At 38.5% G+C, this 17,998-nt stretch overlaps 1 protein-coding gene across 4 annotated transcripts in view; it reads right to left on the bottom strand.

Annotated features, from left to right (window-relative positions):
- The window catches only part of daam2 (dishevelled associated activator of morphogenesis 2), an 85,860-nt gene that overhangs the window by 35,023 nt on the left and 32,839 nt on the right, over positions 1 to 17,998 (bottom strand). For all 4 annotated transcript variants that reach the window (XM_081393817.1, XM_081393819.1, XM_081393816.1 and 1 more), the window contains exons 3-5: positions 14,513 to 14,602; positions 2,158 to 2,232; positions 483 to 577 (exon numbers count right to left, since the gene is read on the bottom strand). In XM_081393817.1, the coding sequence (XP_081249943.1) occupies positions 483 to 577; positions 2,158 to 2,232; positions 14,513 to 14,602 (260 nt within the window). The remainder of the gene's footprint in view (positions 1 to 482; positions 578 to 2,157; positions 2,233 to 14,512; positions 14,603 to 17,998) is intronic.

The raw sequence follows: 17,998 nt of genomic DNA, 5'->3' as shown, positions 1-17,998 counted from the left end.
TCCATCATAGTTTATGCACATGTTTTGTTATTGGATAAAAAAATGTATCTGACTCAAATGAGCGCATACGTTTTTATGTGCATTTTTAGAATTTATGCGCATCTTAGCAGTTTTTTTGGGATGCGATATCCCAAAATGTGCATAAAAAATAGGTGGATGGAAGCATAGCTAGTGACTGTTTCAGCTGAATGAATGATACACAGCAATTGAGTGTGTTCAAACATAGTGATCCGCCCACGCCAGACAGTCACAGACGAGTAGGGATGCAGTCAAGTTCACATCCACTCCAATCCTCACAGATGGCAGGTACCCTGAGGCTTCTTGATCCGTGGATCCCACATAATCCAAGGCTAAATTAGTTGCCACATGGAAAACTGCCTGCTGTGAGCAGCGCTCTTAATTCAAGGTATTTACTCCTGACTCCTTGGACTGGAGAGCAGAATTATGAATTAACATAATGACAAGAGTCACAGTTCTCTTACCTCATTGGCTGAGTGCGGAGGGCTGTCTTTAGATCCTCTACCACTTTGTTTCTCATTTCCATTTCCTCTTCATCAAAGGCAAAAAGTGTCTGCATCTGAAATACAGGTGATTTTTGTCAAACTTTTACTTTGGTTTTCGACAACGACACTGATAAAAAATCATAGCAGAACAAGTACGCCTCAAAAAAGCTTCAAACAATGTCCAGTCCAACAACAACTTTATTTTAGCATGGTGATCATACATTGTTAGTATTCATACATGAACATAGATGTATGAGATATTAAGATTCTTATTAATATATTAAGATATTAAGTTAGATTAGGATATTAAGATTAAGCATCAATTAATTAGGCTTAGTTTAAGCTCTCATAGTTCAAGATCTCATTAACTTTAATTCCAAGTTCTGATGCTTCTGTACATCTGTGCATCATCGGCTTGGTAAAGCCTTATTTAGTTTGACTGTTCATAGTGATATATCCGTTCTGATCTCTGACAGTAACAATTTCAAATTGAGCGCAGAGGGAAAGCTCAGTTGCCCAATCGCATGTGACAGTCTTAACAGTGTTTTATGAATGGCTATTGGGAGCGAGTGCAATTTCAACGTGTCGACTCACTCAGCACTACTAAAATGAGCTCATCTAATAACTAAGAGCTACCAGATTCATCCCACAATTCAGCTGCACTCATCCACATAAAATGAAGTCATGGTGCAAAGTCAGACAGAATCTATCAAGATTAAAGTATAGATACGCAGAGATATATGCAAGTATTTGCAAAAAAAAAAAACAGCTCCATCTCTCTCAAAGCCTTTATTACTAAAGCATTAAGAAGACAATAATTAAGGAAATATGCATTTTGATATTTAAATTCCAAAGCAGACTGGGACTTCACTGTATTATTTTCTGAAATTCTGCAAAATCAGTAGACCTGTAAATAACATGTGCTATCAGGGGAAGCTTTTACATCTGAAAGGCTGCTTAATAACATATTACAGTGCTATAAAGAACATAAGGTTGATTGCATTTTGGCAGTCTATTTTGCTACCATGAATCCACTGAAAAAACGGTAGTCTTGGGTGATGGTCACAAACAGTCAACACAGTGTTTTCTACACTGTTTTTTACAGTGGTGGAACATTCTTGGCAGAATTCTCAGACATAATTTAGGTTTCCAAATTCTGTAGACTAATTCAAATGGATAACTTGTGGGCTTGTTGTGAATCTTTTTGGTCATTTTAATTAAAATAACTGGTTGTGTTCTATGCTGAATGAGGAACACTCAGAATAATTGTCTTATTTAGTGAATTAATTTGGACTGCAAACTCAGGTACTATATATGCCCAACACAAGACAAATGCCAGACAAATTACCAGCAGTAGATCAGAATCACTAGAATCATTAAACTCGTCAAACTCAATGAAATCAGATGAAGCTTTGACTGCAGCGTGTCCAACCAAAGCACACTGTTGTTATTTCTGTGTAGACAAAATGTAAGGAAAAAGCTCACATTTTAGTAGCTAATCTCCACGTTATTCCACATGAACCTTAAATCATTAGAACTTTATCGAGGATAAGTTTTCCCCACCTCAACTGGTGTCAAAATCGGCTTTTATCACAAAGGGTGCAAATGTTTCTGTGCATGTAAGAAATGTAAAGGTAATAGAGTAAATACTTACAGCTGCCATGGAGTTGATGCGGTCTATGTAGTAATCAGGCCAACTGGTAGCAAGCTTGTTGGGGTCCTCTTGTTCCTAAGGCAAGAACACCAGAGAGAGTTATAATATAGTAGATTCCACATTGTATTCATTAGCTAACTACGGGGGAGAAAAAAACAACAACTTGGCATTGCATTCCCCCTCAGAGGATGTCTCTTACTTATGTCAATATGAACCAGCCTATGATAACTGAAATTGTTTATTCCCAAACAAGTAAAATGACTAGATCAGTGATTACAAAGAAGACTGAAAAACTGTAATGAAATGGAGTCATGGTGCTTTGGAGCCTGAGGTCTGGGATTAGTTTTGGTTTTCTTCTGACTTGTTGTGCATGATGCTCTAGTTGTTTTTAGTTAAAACATTTTAGTTTTAATCACCCCAGATCATATCAAACAGTTCAGGTTCTAATATAAGGGTTAATCTGAGCCCATCTTATCTTGGTATATGTTTATCAGGTAATATAATTTCTATGCTGAACATGGACTGACTTTCCCTGCTGCCTTCCTAACTGTGGGTTGTATTCTGTGATGGTTGGCTGCAAAAGTATTATTTTTAAATTAAAGTTTCCAACCATTATGCTGCTTGTTTGTATCTTGCAGGAGTTTTACCTTTTAACCTTTTAAATTTCACACAAAATGTGATGTCTTGTACAACAGAGGGATACGATACGATACTAACACCGTGTCCTAACCAGACGCAATGCAACAAGATTCCAGCGACAAATAATTTGTCCACACTCGCGACGCGGTGCGACTACGAGATGCATCAAAATCAATCAAAACTCACAGCCAATCAAAACAGCGTATGGGCGGAGTCTCGCGGTGTGTGAACAGCACCAGAGAGTAATCTTGACGGCACTCGCAAGTAAATGGATGAGTAGCTACATAATCAAATTCACAAATATTACACCATTTAAACATTATTAAAATACATATAGGCTACTGAGTTACTAAAACAATCTTTGTCAAAGAATACACTTGTTTGTTCACAGTTTGAACGTTCTTGTTTCCATTTGTTTAATTTCAAGATCTGAGGTGAATTATCCATTGTTGCTTTTACAGCCACAAAGCTGGAGCACTAAATGATATTCAAAGTCACATTACACGCTTTTAACATTAAATAAAGCACATAAACAGTACCTGAGATTATCATTGCCACACTTGCGTGCGAATCGGTGCGTGTCACCGTCGCGGCTGGTTAGGACAAAAACTCTGATTACAGTTTTTTTCAGTCGCTAACAAGCGTTTGACCAATCAGTTGTCACATTTTCAAAACTCTAAACACAATTAGCACAGCATCGGTCTTTTGTGGCCATACCATTCACACATTTCTTGTCGTTTTCACACAATATGCAGTCAGTGAACACATTTCCATAATGCTTACATTTTCTTAACAGACAAGCTATACCTCCCAACAAAATTATGGATTGTTTTTGTAGTATTTACAAATGTTAACACACAACATCCCACAATAGCAAAAACAATATTCCAAACCTTAGATACAGTATGGACTGCATTTATTTATTTACCATTTACATGAAACTTTTCCCATTTTTGTAAATTTCATGATTTTAGAAAAATGTGATTTCGATTGCTAGCAAAATGTGTTGCTTTTGAACAATGTCATGAAGAAACAAGCTTTTCTTCCTGGAGTAATGATGCTGAAAATTCAGCTTTTCGTCACAGGAATAAATTACATTTTACACAATTTATTACATGACATACATATTTTTAAACAGAAATCAGTTATTTCAAATTGTACTACTGTAATATTTCACAATATGAAAGTTTATAAAAACCTCTGCTTCTGCAATGATATCAGTTCAAAAACAATATATCAGTGAGAGAGTCAAGGAGCTACAATGACAATATGTCCAGGTATAGTGTATATTCAATTCAATGTCCAGTTCTATAAGCTTTGCACTTTGCAAGTAGGTAACCTACACAGCAATAGGTTACAGTACAGTATGGTATACAGTAAATGACATGATTTACATAAACTTTGTTTTGAGAATTATGGAATTGGAGGCCAACAGGCCCCTCATGAATTCATATACATAGATGAGGCAGGATTCAATCTGGCCAAAAGGTATCAACCTGGACGAAATGTAATGTGGAGGTGGAAGGTTTATGACCATCAGCCACATGACCAGATGTCCCTCCTTGAAGCCATGGATGCTGGCTCCAAGGGTGGATCCGACATACCAAGCAGTTTTATCCCAGGTGCATCGCCTTGGATGATATCAGATGTGATCTTGATGAAAACATGTGGCCTAACCCTGAAGATCGCAGAGATTAGATACAGTAATTTTATGTTTTTTTTTGCTGTTGTTTTTTTGTTCAGAATGCTCTTGTGTGTTTCATGGATATTTTGTTCACTGTAAGCAATACTGTAAACCTTTTTCTGTTCTATCAACCCGTGTTTCTACTGTACCTCCTGTAGTAAACAGTAAAGGAATAAAAACTGATTTGCTTTTTACTGGAATGATTATGAATGTGAACAGTACTGTACATGTGGACAGTTCCCAACCAAGAATTTAGTGTAAAATAGTGGATTGCACGTTTTGCATGCAAATACCTGTAAAACTGAAACATAAAAGTCTATGCAGTTTTAGTAATGTCAACAATAGCCAGGATTTTGAAACCTGGTGTACTTTGATTGAGTGCATGTACCTTGTGAAGTGAAAACAAGTGTTATTCTTTGACAGAAAAATTTAATTTTGAGTCAGATTTCCAGTGTTTTGGTAAAGTTAGTGTGTGCGCAGAGAAACATGTTTTCTGTTTTGAAATGAAGAGTTAGTATATATTTAACAAAATGTGTTTTTGAGAAGACAATTAACCATTTGGCCAATTGTGTTTTGTAGGTGTGAGTCTGTGTTAAGAGTTTAGAAAAAGTATCTTAAGTATGGGTAAGCGCTTGTTAGCGATTGAAAAAAACTGTAACATGGAAAATTACCGTTTATCGTGCGTCGCGGCGTCGCGTCGCATGTAGTTAGGACACGGTGTAAGATGGCAATTATCAGAATTATTTGAAGAACAGAGATTTGTGCACTACACTACACAACACACAGTCAAGCCAGACAAAACAACAACAACCTAGGATGTATAACTTGCAATTAGATTTAAGCAACTCGCTTCTTTCCTCTCAGCGGTAAGTGTTCAACATCAGAGCGAAACAATGCTGGAACGCAGCACTACAGCTTGGCCTGGAGCTCGATCATGTGTTGTTTTTCCGATTTGTACAGAGATGTCAGTTGCAGCCAAACTGATTGTGACAAATAGATTATACAGTGTAATGAGTTTTCACATTCTTCACCCCTCAATTTCTTATCACTCACAGTCTCAATCATGTCACGTTGCTCCGAACATTTACCCTGACCAGCTCACGAAGGTTATCAGAACACCCTTATTTCCCTCTCTGGTACAAATAAAAAGCGGTAGATGGGGCATTCTTGGCTTAAGGTCAGCACAGTAGTGAACTGCTCCTCTTATGTGTCAATATTTGCACTATCAATAAAAAGGAGCAATAGAGGAGGTAACGATAATAAACATTATTTTTGCCAGCAGATTCCCAGTATGGGTCAAACACAGTTTAGAGAAGAAACCCAAATACAAAGTCTAGAATCATTTTCTTTTGTTTTGTTAATCAGCATCACTGGAATTTGTTTCCACACAGTGTTCCATTGGAATAATGGATACGTTTGGCTGCCTTTACTCAAGAAGCTCATTCTCTCAGTGTACAATTCAATCCCACCATGACCAGGGTGACCTCTGGGGTTGTGCGTTCACTGACATGTTTCTCCATCTCTCAGATTTCTGTGGTTTTGTTTGAACACAGTTTCATCTTTCAGATTGCGCTCATGAGTGTTTATGGAGATTTGGAGCATTTCTGGCTGAACTCAAAGACTTCTTTGAGGGTCCAGCTGTCAAAATGCGAATATGATGACACAGTTATCCAAACAGGAAACAGATAAATGTTTGTGAAGGGTGTGCACTCTGCAACCTTATACACAAACAACTGGTATGCCGTTTACAAATCATCACTCTCAAAAGGGTTGACTTTGTGCCAAATTGCCATGTAAAAGACATCACAATTTTTTTTCTTTTATAAATCTGTTCTTGCGTGTCTGTTATACTGCCAGATTGAATGTAAACCTGACATTTCTGTACAAATCAGAAAGTTTAGTTGTAATTTCAAGCAAATAAGAAGTGCTTCATGACGAATCAAAGAAACAGAGGACAGATACTTCTATAGATACATCTATGGTTAGTGCATTGGATCTAAAAGGATGGCTTTTGCACTAAGGTCCCTTTAATAGTGTGGAAAAGAAGCCTCCAAGTCGGGTGGAAAAAAAAGTCGGCTACAGGATATTGAATTTTTGTAGATTGCATAATCGGAATGTATCCTTAAGGTAGAAAAGATTATGTGAGTTTGAGAACAATGCAAACACATGTTTAACCTTTAAACTTTTATTGGCATGCCAACGATATTAGCTATATTATTGGGTGGATCTGTTCCTTATTACCTCAGTAGAGTGACAGCTCAGGGCAGGAGCTCAAAAAGATGTAGAGATGAAATGGACATTTGCAAATGCTTTCCTTGGAACCTCAGGCAGGCACAGCATTGGCCGTTCTAGCGGTCTCCAAATAATAATAATAGCCTACATATAATACATTAACAGTGGATATAAAAAAACTTCACATCCCTGTTAAAACAGCTGGTTTTTGTGATGTAAAAAATTAAACAAAGATAAGTCATGTCAATTTTTTTTTGCATGTTTAATGTAATGTAATAATTACAACATATGGAATGTCCCTGAAAACCAACATGTCAAATTTCAGAGAAAGAAAATAATAAGTGTAAACTAATACTTAGTTGAAGCACCCATTGATTGCATTAGGCACATCTTGACTCCTGAATATTTTCCCACTCTTCTTTGCAAAAACATTCCAGACCTGTTAAAGGGATAGTTCACCCAGAAATGAAAATTCTGTCATTAATTACTCACCCTCATGTTGTTTCAAACCCGTGAGACTTTCGTTCATCTTCAGAACACAAATAAAGATCTTTTTGATGAAATCTGAGAGCTTTCTGTCCCTCCAATAAATGGCAGTCTTACTCTTATCTATATGACCATAAATTACAGAGTATTTTAAGTAGTTTCCGCTGTTATAACGAGACAAAATCATTTGGCAGTGTGCCGATTTGTGTCGTGGTATATCAGTGATGAAATATGCGTGTCCTGGAAATGGGAAGCCTACAGTATTTGCCAGCCTCCCTTACTGGTTTTCTCTTTGTCAATTTTGGAGTTCTTGATAATGTCACAGTTGTGCCATACTTTCTTGTATTCAACTCAATGATGAATGTCTTCACTGTGTTCCATTGTTTATCTAATGCCTTGGAAATCTTTATTTTTTTTTAGCTCTCACCTACATATACCGTTCAACAATCCCGTTTATGCTTTGTAAGCTCTTTGCGAACCATGGCTCTTGTAGTAGCATGTGTAACCAGCCATACTCAACCCATTTGAACCATAGACAGTATAAGAAATGGACACAGCGACCCCATAGACTTCAACGGAGACAAGTGAAGTCAATTAGGAGCTCTTACTTCCTGGGGGTCGAGCGTACTGCGCAGACTCAAACTGAGCTTGACTACGTAGATGCGACGTGAGCTGTCTGTCTTCTAGTAGCTGTGCCAAGAGAAATCTGAATCATTTCCTTCCGAATCTTGCAGAGACAGAGAGCGTGAGTAGGAGCTGTCCATGAGCTAGGAGTAGGAGCAATTTTATGACTCTCTATGGGCTTCTCCCTTGACTTTATTGGACTTTATGCCTCCACGTCCCCCCGATTGCCCGCAAGCTTTTCCTCCTGTCCATACAGTAATATCTCTACTGTGCGACAAAGAGTTGCGTGGTTATGACGCAATTGTTAGCCTATTTTTACAAAAACTGCTTCTACAGGGCCATAACGTAAGATACAAGGTAATGGAGCCTTTTATACATTGTTGTGTTTCTTTAGAAATAAACAATGGATAGATAGAGTCTTTAAACGCCTCAGATGTAAAGTTATTCGCTGTCAAAGTGACGCCAAAATGAATGGGAGTCATTGGAATGCTAACAGCAGGTGATGGCTTGCTAACCAATGGCGGCCCCCGGGGAAGGTGTGCTTTCCGGGTACTGGATTACCCCCTTGATTTGAACAGGCGTCTCTGGCATGGGAGGCGGACGTGCTAACAAGAAGACTGCAGCCTCCAGTGCCAGACACTAGCGCGCCTGTTGAGGACGGGATTGAGGTTTACTCGCACAACTCTTTATTAGCTGGCCTTCGTTACACATGCAACAAGAAGATGTCAGATTCACTTCAGGTGAAGACAGGAACTATTTCACATGAGCTTGATGATCGGTTTTGAACACAGCTGCCTACCCGAGTATAAAAGGGTTATTTTGAGTTTTATTTTTATCTTTTTTTCTCTAAAAAGTGTCATTTTGGTTTTTAATGGCATTGCATAGATTAAAGATACAAACGTTCTGATATGATTTATCTTTGTCATTTTTCACATCACAAAAAAAACACAAAAAAAAACCTGTTGTGTGTAGACTTTTTATATCCACTGTAAGTCAGGGTAAACCCTGGAGGTAGATAATATATCAATTCAATTTTCAGTATATTACTAAAATCTGTATCCTTCATTAATAAGACAATCACAGATTTCACTTTGAATCGGAATCGGATTTCTTTATAGTCGGATCCCAGAGCAAGGAGATTATAACTAGGCTATACTTAAATTTAATTATAATGATGGAAATTTTTGACTGTTCAGTCTAGACAAAAATGATCTTTAACCAAATATTTGTTTGGGCTATGCATTCTATGCCTTATTGAATGCTTAGCAACAAAATAACATAAAACCACTGAGATCAACTGAAAAGTCAATTCTACCATGGCAATTCTATTTGTGTGGCATGAAGAGAGTTGCTTATGCAGACAATTTCTTATAAAGGTTCTACCTCATTAAGTTCCATTTTAGTTCCCATTTTAGTTCACACTGTCAGTCAAAATCCGTTTATTTGTGTATCCTATTGGAATCTGATCTAAAATAACTGAAGTCCACATTGTTTATCGCAACGGTTCAGATCTGATTTCTGTGTCCATGCCGCTCTTTCGTTTTCCGGAATATCTGCATTGGTTTCTATGGCAATGATGTTGTGTTGGTATGCCTACTCCAAAAACAACAAACACAACATGAAGGCGTTTGCAATACAGACGTAACCAGCTGGATGTACACATTATCCCTTACATATAAGTTAAGCGAGGTTGTGCATTAATGAAGTTGTAATTTTGCGATGTGTATTTGATCCGCTATACTGACACAGAGCTCTGACACAATTCAAACAGTCTGCACAAGCTCAACAGTATGTTATGTGACTTGAGAACAGAACTATATTTGTGGGCCAAACAAGTATCTGTTCCTTCAATAACAGTTTGCCTCTCCAGAATCTTCCAGCTAAATCACATTAGCAAACAGACTTCTGCCTGTCCCAAAGCCAGCGCAGTAATTGGCCTTGTTTTTTAGATCTAGACAAACATCTTTCCAGAATCTCGATGGGTTGTCCTCTTTTCTACCCTGCCAATATATACAGAGATTTAATTTCCAATGCAAAAATAATTTGTTGTATTTTAGAATGATTTATCCAGATCTGCTTCTCTTAAGTTAAATTCCAGTCAAGGATATTTAAAGTCAACCTAAAACTAATGTTGTGACTGACTGTATATTGTGAAACACTTTTTTTCTTTTTTAAGGCAATCAGTTTGAATGTTTTTTTTATATAAGTAAGGTTAACTAATTAGATTTTACAGTGCAGTCTTCTATAGAAGACTACCTTCTACACAAGGTTTAACATGTTCCTCGTTTTAGCCTCTGAGGAATACTGACTCTTAAAAACATTTTGTTATTGGCCCGGACATCTTTCAAAAAGATTGGAGATTTGCAGGCCTTATCTGTGAGCTTTTTTTTTTTAATCTTATTGGACCAGGATATAACGAAGGTTGCTTCCACTTCAAAGTTGTTGTGTTGCAGTCTTTCTCCTCCGCACTTTGAGTCACAGGGGAATGAGAGGTTGTATAGGCTTTGCCTGGTTAGTTGTTATGGTGGTTGCTGCATGGCTGCTGGTATTGGTATGCAAGCACACTTTACTAGAGGTGTTGCTGCTTCACAGGTGTTATCTAAAGCCCTATTCACACTGGATTAGTATTACCTGGTGACCTCTAGTCATTTGTAATAATTGCGGAGGTCGTCTGTGATCTTAATCCAGTGCGAATCTGCCAGGTCTGTAATTTGTAAAGTAAAAATTCCCCCGCAAATGACCTACCATATTTCACCGAACACCGAGGTCCTGTGATAATATTAGTCCCGTGCGAATCGGCATCTCTGTGATTTGGTGGGGTCTATATCATTTTTTCAAGGTTTTTGTTTCCTGTGCGCTTTTTTATCCATCTTTCGCGAAGAATGGAGGCTGCGTTGGAGTGTTTTGATAGTATTTTGGGTGCTGGATCATATCGCTATACACCATATGACTAAACAATTTGCAGAAAGGGAAAGATGGAAACCATCAGAAGAGGAAAAACAAAAGAATGATTAGCTGGAGATGGATGGCATGTATAGAAGCATGCGGTGAGGAACATTCTTCTGTTTATGATATATCATACAGCTAGACCTATAATAACAAGACATTTCCAAGCAATAGCCTATTGACATCATATCTCGGAGATAAGTCAGTAAATACGAGTAAAATCACAGGCTTTGCTTATCCCGTGCGAATGCATTTCATAAATCACACGTGGTCCCCAGAAAATACTATTCCAGTGCGAATAGGGCTTAAGTGTGCATCTTTGAAAGATATTTGTGTGGCAGCAGTCTGAGCTTTTTCGGATACTTTTATTAGAATTTACAATCTGGATGTTTATCTAACTCCTGGTTCTTCATTTTTTGTCAGTCTGTGCAAATATACTTTTCACAGGCTGATAAACTGGCAGTCACTTCATATTATGGCACAGTGGTGTGGTATGGTATAGTGTTCCCAAAGCGTCAGCTACTGACACAGTATCTCGTTCCCTACTCAGGGAACCAAGGTGACCTATACGCAACTGAGATATTTCTCATTGAAAGCAGTGGACTTACTGACCGTGTTGCAATAAAGAAACTAAAGGGTGCATTAGCTATCTGCATGAATGGCATGAGTGAACGTACAGGGCTCTTGACAAACAGCAGAATTAGACATCTTGGTGGTGAGAACAGTGTGATTTCTCAAGGCTGCACTGTTAGGCTAACCCCTAATTTCCACCAACTGTGGAATGGCTGCGGATTCGCTCCGGAACGGCGGCGGAGTCAATAGGTTTCCATTAAAGTCAATGTGTGTATTTTCATTGACTACGAAACGGCTGCGTTCCGACTCCGGCAATCCGTAGCCCTCCGGAGCAGATACGCAGAGATTCTATTTTTGCCGGATGCCGGAGAGCTCCGCAGCAATTCAGCACAGGGCATCCTGTTATATCGTGCGACCATTCGTGAATTCGCGAGATCTCGTGGGTCCTCGTGACTTCAGCTGTCAGTCATGGCCGCAGCCGTTCCGCAACAAATCCGGACCTGGTGAGTATTGAAGGACGGCGGAGCACGGAGCCGATCCGCAGCCGTTCCGCAGCTGGTGGAAATCCAGGGTTAGAGTTAGATGTTGCTGTAGATTTAGCACGGTACTGTAAAAACCTACAGTACAATACCACATTTCCACATTACAGTAAAATACCTTAGTTTAAATGGCATTCTGGGTCATTTTGATTGAGCGAGATTATTTGACAGTATATTTTAATGTTCCTGTAGACTTGCTGGTGGATTTCTGGAAGTTCGGTATCATTATTACCAGTTACTTTTATCACTTTTATTATACAACTCAACAAGTAAATTATCTAAGGGTTTATTTCAACCAAACCAGAACAGTGAAAAGACAAACCAAGATGGTTTTGATGAGTTTTATTTTGTTTCTGTCGGGTTTTATTGTGTTTTACGATGGTAGAGTTACTGTACTTGTCATTGGAGTCTGGTGGGTTTGAGGAGAGCGATAAAATGCCGTTTGTGTTTTAACAAAAATTATCTTATGATTAACAAAAAGGTCTATCTCTGTAGGGATCCTTTTCATAATGGTGTCCAATCCGAGCCTGTCAGTGGCAAAAACAAGCACTTTGCGTAGACATACATTGACGGTGCACAAAGGCTCAAATGACGACTGCAGTGGATGCGGTCAATACTGGACCAATTTCAATTAATCGTTAGATATAAAAACATGGGAAAACAATGTCCAGGTTGAAAAAAACAGAAGTTTCCCTTACAGTGTAAATGGGTGATTTGGGGTTAGAGAGCTTGTCTATTGGTACCAGTTTCACCATTGCTGTTCAGTTTCGGTCATTAGTAAGGGGTCCGAGCTTGTCCGAACAGGTTGTACTGCCAGACAGGGAGTGAGCAGGAAGACCAGGAGGGTGGTGTAGAGGAAGATGATGATCGTTAACCCACATGTCAACAGCTTCATTCAGTCCTTGATGGAGTTTGAATGGAAAACTTCAAACTAAGGGCCAATGAACTGTTTTCCACCACCCATATGCCCTACAGTTAGTATAATTTTTAAGATAAGTCAAGTTCACTCTTAGGACAATGATTCTTAACCCAGTCCTCAATCTTTCCTCTCTTACATGTTTTTGTTTCATATATATATTCTTGCACACTTAAAATACTTTCATGTCTGTAAATTGCTGATGCTGATTGTACTCTAAGTAACAAACACAGTACTAAAATATTTTTAAATGTTTTTGAGTTTTTGATTGTTTAAATGAATTGACTGAATAAAAATAGCTTTGACAAGAACATTTTTTAGATTGCCTTTGAATTTGTAATGTTTTTCTTAATTATAATAGTATTACAATACTATAGAATTATATACTACACTAACTATAATTATAATATATAATATTATCATTAATAGTGTTTATTCTAATTAGTAATATTTACCAGTAATATAGATATTATAGTACAATACAGTATAATACAATAGTTATAAATTACTGTTCTGTATACTGTAAATTGCATTACAGTACATTTACTGTAAGCAAAAATACAGCAGCTTGCTAGGCAACTTTGTGTAATTACACAAGGAATTGTTTCCAGTGTGCACAGATATTTACTTGATAGTTTTTAAGTGCAGGGAACCTCAGAGGAACAGCTTCAACTTCTCTCTCCCATCTTGATTCATTCAAGTCTCTCTTTCGAGTGATTTCTCTAAACACATAGCCTTGCTTGTTCCATTTACATTGCTGTGCATTTTAAGCAGGCCATGTGGTGGGCTTCTATGGCAATTCTCCATTACTGCAGACATGAATGAGCTTTTTGTTTGATCTCACAACTTGTTTTCCAAGACGTCTGTTGCTTGGTTCTGGTTCCTGTTTCCTGGATTTGGTTTGAGCATTTCTTTCCCCTCTTCTAACCTTCAGCTCTGAGAGGAAGTAATTTTTGAGCGCAGCAGCATTGCGAGAACCTCAATTGCTGACAACTTTGTTCCAGAAACTTTGTTACAATAACTACAAATCCTCACATAGCCACATCCCACTTTACCAATACTGTAATTCCACCTCCCAAACCCAGGCCAAGTGTCCAGAGCTCCAGGTGCAAGCATGGATCCAAACTTTCTACAAGGCTTTGTAGATACAATGGAAACTAAACTGTAACAGTCAATGAAGACCACATTGCCAGACCGGAGCTACAGTGGTTGTCGTTCACTCCGCAGGCCCTTCCAAAACAATAGCACTTCCATAAAAACATAACCTGGAAATGGCTAAAGCCAATTCATTTAAATCTGTATTCCACTGAGGCTTCTGAAAGCAGTCAATGTCTTCTCTTTCTCTCTGTAATCAGGGAGAAAGGGAGTAATATCCTGAAAGTGGCTGACCACAGACATGAGTTTCAAAAGGATGGTGTCTAGAGGAGGAAGGGAGAGGCTGTGTGTGTGTGTGTGATAAGTGTGGTAGACTTGTTGGCTGGAGGATTCAAAGAAGCTGTAGTTTTCCAACTTCCATTTCAAAGGCTTTGTCTCACAATGAAATGTTTACAATTCTGAATCTATGACAAAATAAAGCACTTCCTTGCAAAGAATGCTAAACCTTTCTTTAGTCAGTGACTAACGAAAGAAAATAGCAGCCAGAGACATTTAGTCTTTTTAGCCATCTACTAAAAACATTGATTGATTGAAAAATGATTTACATAGTGAAGGACTTACCTTTTTCTTGCTGCAGTAGATCTGCCATTTCTTCTCGTCAGGCAAAGCAAACATGGCTTCCCTGTTCTTGTCTGTGAGATCCAATTCATCCTGAAGAAAGGAAAAGACACGACAACTGAGCCACACATAACCACATACATCTTAAAAAGCATGTTGATTGATATAATGCCAGCCCCATTAATTTGTGACTGTGTGTGTTGTAATCGTTACAGCATAAAAATAAAACAGTGTAGTTCATGTGTATTTGAGGTACATTCAGGTGTGTGTGTAGAGTGTGTATAAATAGAAAGCGTGTAACGACCTCAACTTTACATATTGTAACAAACCACAGGATTAGATCTCATGTCACTTGCCGTAGATTTTCCAACTATTTCCAATTCAGTGATCCCTGGGTTAAGTTTTAAATACTGTGAAACTCACATAGCCTTAAGTGTGTGAATGTCATTAAATTAGAATAAAAAAATATCTAATCATATTAATGAAGTAAAAGTCAGCACAAGCTAAGAAAGTTCCTGCTGTACTGTATCAGTAGCCAATGAGCTTGCAGCTCAGCATCTGCAAGCACATATCAACATTCTCATTTCCATTACCATGCCAAACACTCTGTGAAATGTATAATATAATTTAAATATTATAAATTCAATAATATAATGTTAAATATGATCACAATAATGGGTGATTTATACTGAAAATTAGATGTATTGTTAATAATTATACACTGCATGATATTCTATTATTCTATTCATTTCATTTTTCAATAGAACTCTAGATTGTTTCAGGAATTGAGTTTAAAAGGAACTGACAATTCAATTCACAATTGTGGAAGTTCTCTATAGAGCCATGGGCATACAATAATAGTGAGAGAAGGAACAAGGAAAAAAGGCAGGGTTAAAATGAGGGAGGTGCAGGAAAGACTTCGTGAGGGAAACATTTAGAGATGGTCAAAATGGAAGGAAGTCATATGTGGCCCACAGAGGACTGACAGGAAACTGTGTCAGCCAGCAGTGACCAAGCAGAGAGCATCATGCATCATAAAAAAGCAAGACAAAAAAAATGAAGAAAGAACTACTTAGAGGAATAGTTCGTCTGAATATGAAAACGTAGAGTAAAATGTACCGTAAAAGCAGGCCTGATGTTAAACCTAATTTTTTCATGTGTGTCTCATTTTTGACAACAAAACTATAATCGTATCTGTACAATAATTATATTACATGACAGGCTATGACGAAGTATAGCATATGGCTTTTGAAGAGTAGCAATACAGTGAATGGGTTTCTACGTCAAGGTTTTTTTCTTTTTGTCCTTGTAGGACGTCGACAGCCGCAGTCCACATTATGAAAATGAGCACTCTGGAAATTCAAAAGATATCTTCTATGTTTTATAAAAAAATAATCAGTGATTCAGGGTTTGGACAACACAAGGGTTAGTGATGATGGATTTTGGTATTTTTGGTTACACTATTAAGGGCAATAAAAATGTGTAATTCCAACTGAAACACCCTCAATAATATGCAATTTTGCCTCTAAATTAATACTCCATTAAGAATGAGTCGTTTCTAAACTGGCAGAATCAATCTCTCACAATGACAGCACAAACCAAATTCGTCGCACATTTCCTCTACTGACCCACTCCCTTCTCATCCAGATCTAATCAGGTGATTCACGATGCGAGGACAGAAAGGTTGACTGAGGACACTGAGGTGGCAGCATTAGTCAGGAAGCTCATTGGCCGATACCACCACACCCAGAGCTCTCAGCCACGGAAATGAGGAAGAAACACATCTCTGACCTCACCACTCCAGGAAGGCTAGGCAGCCGAAAGGAGGGAAAGGGCTGTGCCGTTATTATGCCATGATCTGTAATCTTCACACATTATTTATTAGAAAAAAAAAACTGTCTGACTAATCAGGCATCAGCAAAGGCTGTTTATTTAAGAAATTAACTAGTGGCATGCAGGGTGGGGCCGAGAGCCGTGGGAATGGAGCGAGGCCGATGACGCGAGTGCTGATGAGCACACCACACCGGTCTCGAGTCTCACGGAGGAGCTCCGGAAGAATAAAAGGAGGAGTGATGACAGTTCAATGCTGAAAGAGGACAAGGCCTGGACTTTATGTTGTGTTTTATTATGTTTCTGTCAGGACCACTATCGTCAAATACACTTGACAATTAGCATACAGTTTGGATTGGCGTTATGGTTCTGTTCTGGGCAAGAACTCCCTACGCATCAATGCAGCCTAGCATGGATAGGGAGCAGCCATAACCCACCTTAGGGTAAACAGAACAGAACTATGTATTGCAGATATCATTAATTCAAGATTTTAAAGTACAACATGATTCAAGAATTTATTCTGATTCAAGGGGAATCAGAATGCCAAATCCTGACTGAAGAGAGGTGGAGCTGGGGAGGGAGGAGGGTAATTAGCGCCTGAGAAACGCGATAGCTGCTGATAATACTGAAGGAGCTTATATATGTATACAGTGATAGGCATCATATTCCTATAGACCCCTTTTGCGCCGACGTCACAGTTACGTCACGGCGCTAGCTGGAGGCAAAATAGAGTGAAAACTGGAGGCGGCCAATACAAACCAGCACAGATTCGACTACATAATAAGGAGCTTAAATTACTATTATTATTATTAAATGTCATCTTGTTGTGTTGTTGGGTTCTAGATTCGACGGAGTACAGGCTCCAATTTTACATTTTATCGCATAATGTTTTCTAAATGATTGTGATTATTTGTGAATCATCTATGATTGTTGTTTTGATTGATTGGGACCAGACTTTTTGAAGAACCTGGTAAGAAAGGGTAATCAAATACATAGTTAAAAAATGAATATGCTGTATCTGGAATTTTTATGTCAAGAAAATATTCACATAATTACAATTGCACCGTAATGTAACTCTTTACATTGTCGTCTTCTGTCTGGCCTTGGCGCTGGCTAGGCAGAACTGCGGATCGTACCACACGTCTTGTACGTGACCATTCAGCACATAGGCATCTAAAGATGTATATGCCCTCAGTTTCTCTTTACGCTCAGTTTTTCTATCGGGCAGGTGTAGATCAGGCCACTCAACCGGCGGTAGCGTTAACGTTAATCCTGTCAGATCGTCCATCCATTAACTGAGTGTACGGGTTGGCCAATCTGGTTCCGTCCGTTAAAATGAACTTTTGCAAATAACAATCGCGGCCCTGGACAGTGAGTGACCTTTCACATTAAGAGAAAATTGTTAAAAAACAAGCTAACAAAACTGGCAAACTAACGTTAGTGAAGCGGCCAGAGGGATCTTTCTGCCTCCAGCTAAGCCCCGCCCACACAAATACGTCACCATGTTTACCAACTGTAAAAGGGTCTATAGGTAGACGTGGATCAGCTGAGAGTCACTGATGCGAGCTTGACTAACGTGACCTGCCAGAACTGACGCTACACTTGATTTTTATGCGTCAGTCGTCCATGAGGGGCTGTCGCTTTACTTTCGTTTTGTTG

The sequence above is a fragment of the Scardinius erythrophthalmus genome (assembly GCF_964197995.2).
Source record: "Scardinius erythrophthalmus genome assembly, chromosome: 19".
Lineage (NCBI taxonomy): Eukaryota > Metazoa > Chordata > Actinopteri > Cypriniformes > Leuciscidae > Scardinius > Scardinius erythrophthalmus.
This window is presented reverse-complemented; position numbering and strand designations above follow the sequence as displayed.